The sequence below is a fragment of the Papaver somniferum genome, chromosome 9, assembly GCF_003573695.1.
Source record: "Papaver somniferum cultivar HN1 chromosome 9, ASM357369v1, whole genome shotgun sequence".
Taxonomy (NCBI): domain Eukaryota; kingdom Viridiplantae; phylum Streptophyta; class Magnoliopsida; order Ranunculales; family Papaveraceae; genus Papaver; species Papaver somniferum.
The window spans coordinates 188,491,400-188,492,767 of record NC_039366.1 but is presented as its reverse complement, the minus strand read 5'-3'; the positions used below and the strand labels follow the sequence as shown (position 1 = coordinate 188,492,767).

The 1,368-nt window shown below is 32.2% G+C and overlaps 1 protein-coding gene across 1 annotated transcript in view; it reads right to left on the bottom strand.

Moving 5' to 3' along the window:
* LOC113314285 (desumoylating isopeptidase 1-like) overlaps nt 1–1,368 on the bottom strand; it is a 3,758-nt gene that overhangs the window by 2,117 nt on the left and 273 nt on the right. Inside the window, exons 2-3 of the mRNA XM_026563072.1 lie at nt 898–1,007; nt 654–751 (exon numbers count right to left, since the gene is read on the bottom strand). Of these exons, the coding sequence (XP_026418857.1) occupies nt 654–751; nt 898–906 (107 nt within the window). The 5' untranslated portion in view covers nt 907–1,007. The remainder of the gene's footprint in view (nt 1–653; nt 752–897; nt 1,008–1,368) is intronic.

Sequence of the window (1,368 nt, the reverse complement as noted above, 5' to 3'; positions counted from 1 at the left end):
GGTTTCCTACTTTTTGTACTTGATTATTTCATTGTGAAGGCATTCGGGTTCCACAATTAGCCCTATAACTCTCATGTAAGAGTATGCTTTAAATTTTCAAGAGAACGCTTTGCAAATTCATTGAGTAAAAATTTACATAGGTTAGAGACAGAGTCCACCGTTATTTAGAAACATCGCAACACCATTTATTTATTTACTTATGCATAGTTTTTCTTTAAAAGATTGTCAGACGCATGAGATCAACCTCTACACTAGCAAAGAAATAATGCCCCAACATGAAATGTGTTACCATTTGCCATTAAGTAGTGGGATATTGTTACTTTGAATACACAGATACTCACCTTCAATATGCAACACTCTTGCAACAAAAAGCTATCAATGACTATGAATATTATGTGGTAACATGCTAATAAAATGTGGCCTAGCCTAGATAAATTGAGCTTGGAATACATGATTCAGTGTATATTTATTTTTAAAACGGCATTTCTTTAACTAATCAGAGGAAATCAAATGGCATGGTCGTAATCCTTAAAAAAAACAAAAAACAAAAAAAAAGATCTCCGGTATGAAATTGCATGAGTTCCGTCTAGCATACAGGACCTGTTCCACAATCTATACAATGCAAAAGCAAGTTTTGTATGGCAAAGACTTACCAAATTCCTTCAATTGCTCTGCCTAAAAATGTTGTAGAGAGTTGACGAGCAAGTCCTTGACTTAAATCATACACATTCAGTGTAACCTTTTGTCCTTCCTGCAACAATCAACATATTATAAGAATACAACAAACAAGCAGAAAAAAAAAAAACATCAGATGAATACTAATTACTTTAAATAGCTGCACAATAACTAAGATTGTAAGAATTGTGTTAAAAATACAAGAGTTAAATTATTACATACCTCTGCCATTAAATAAATAGACTGCCAAAAAGTACTCTGAAGATTGCAAATAAAAGAAAAATCAACTCTGATGTGATCCTAAGTTCCTAACCAGAAAATCAGATGATTTGCTGCACAACAAGATCCAAAGCAATATAAGTTCATTCCTTTCCCAATAAAGGATGTTTTGCCCTTTCATTAATTAACATTGTAAACTTTCACCGAATTCAAATCTTTATACCACAAAAATACTGAATCAAGAATTCACATAAATTGTTCTCAATTTTCAATAACCCGCATTCATCAATTCGTCAACTAAACGAATCGAATTGCCAAAAAGAAAAGAAAAAAGTCGCGGCAAGAATGAGCATGCAAAGATCAGATCTGCGGATATTCCCAAATAATCAATAACATTCTCACTAATCAATCACAAATTAACAGCAAATCATGAAGAGAATAATAACAGTTGAAAAGATATGATAAGAAGAAGAA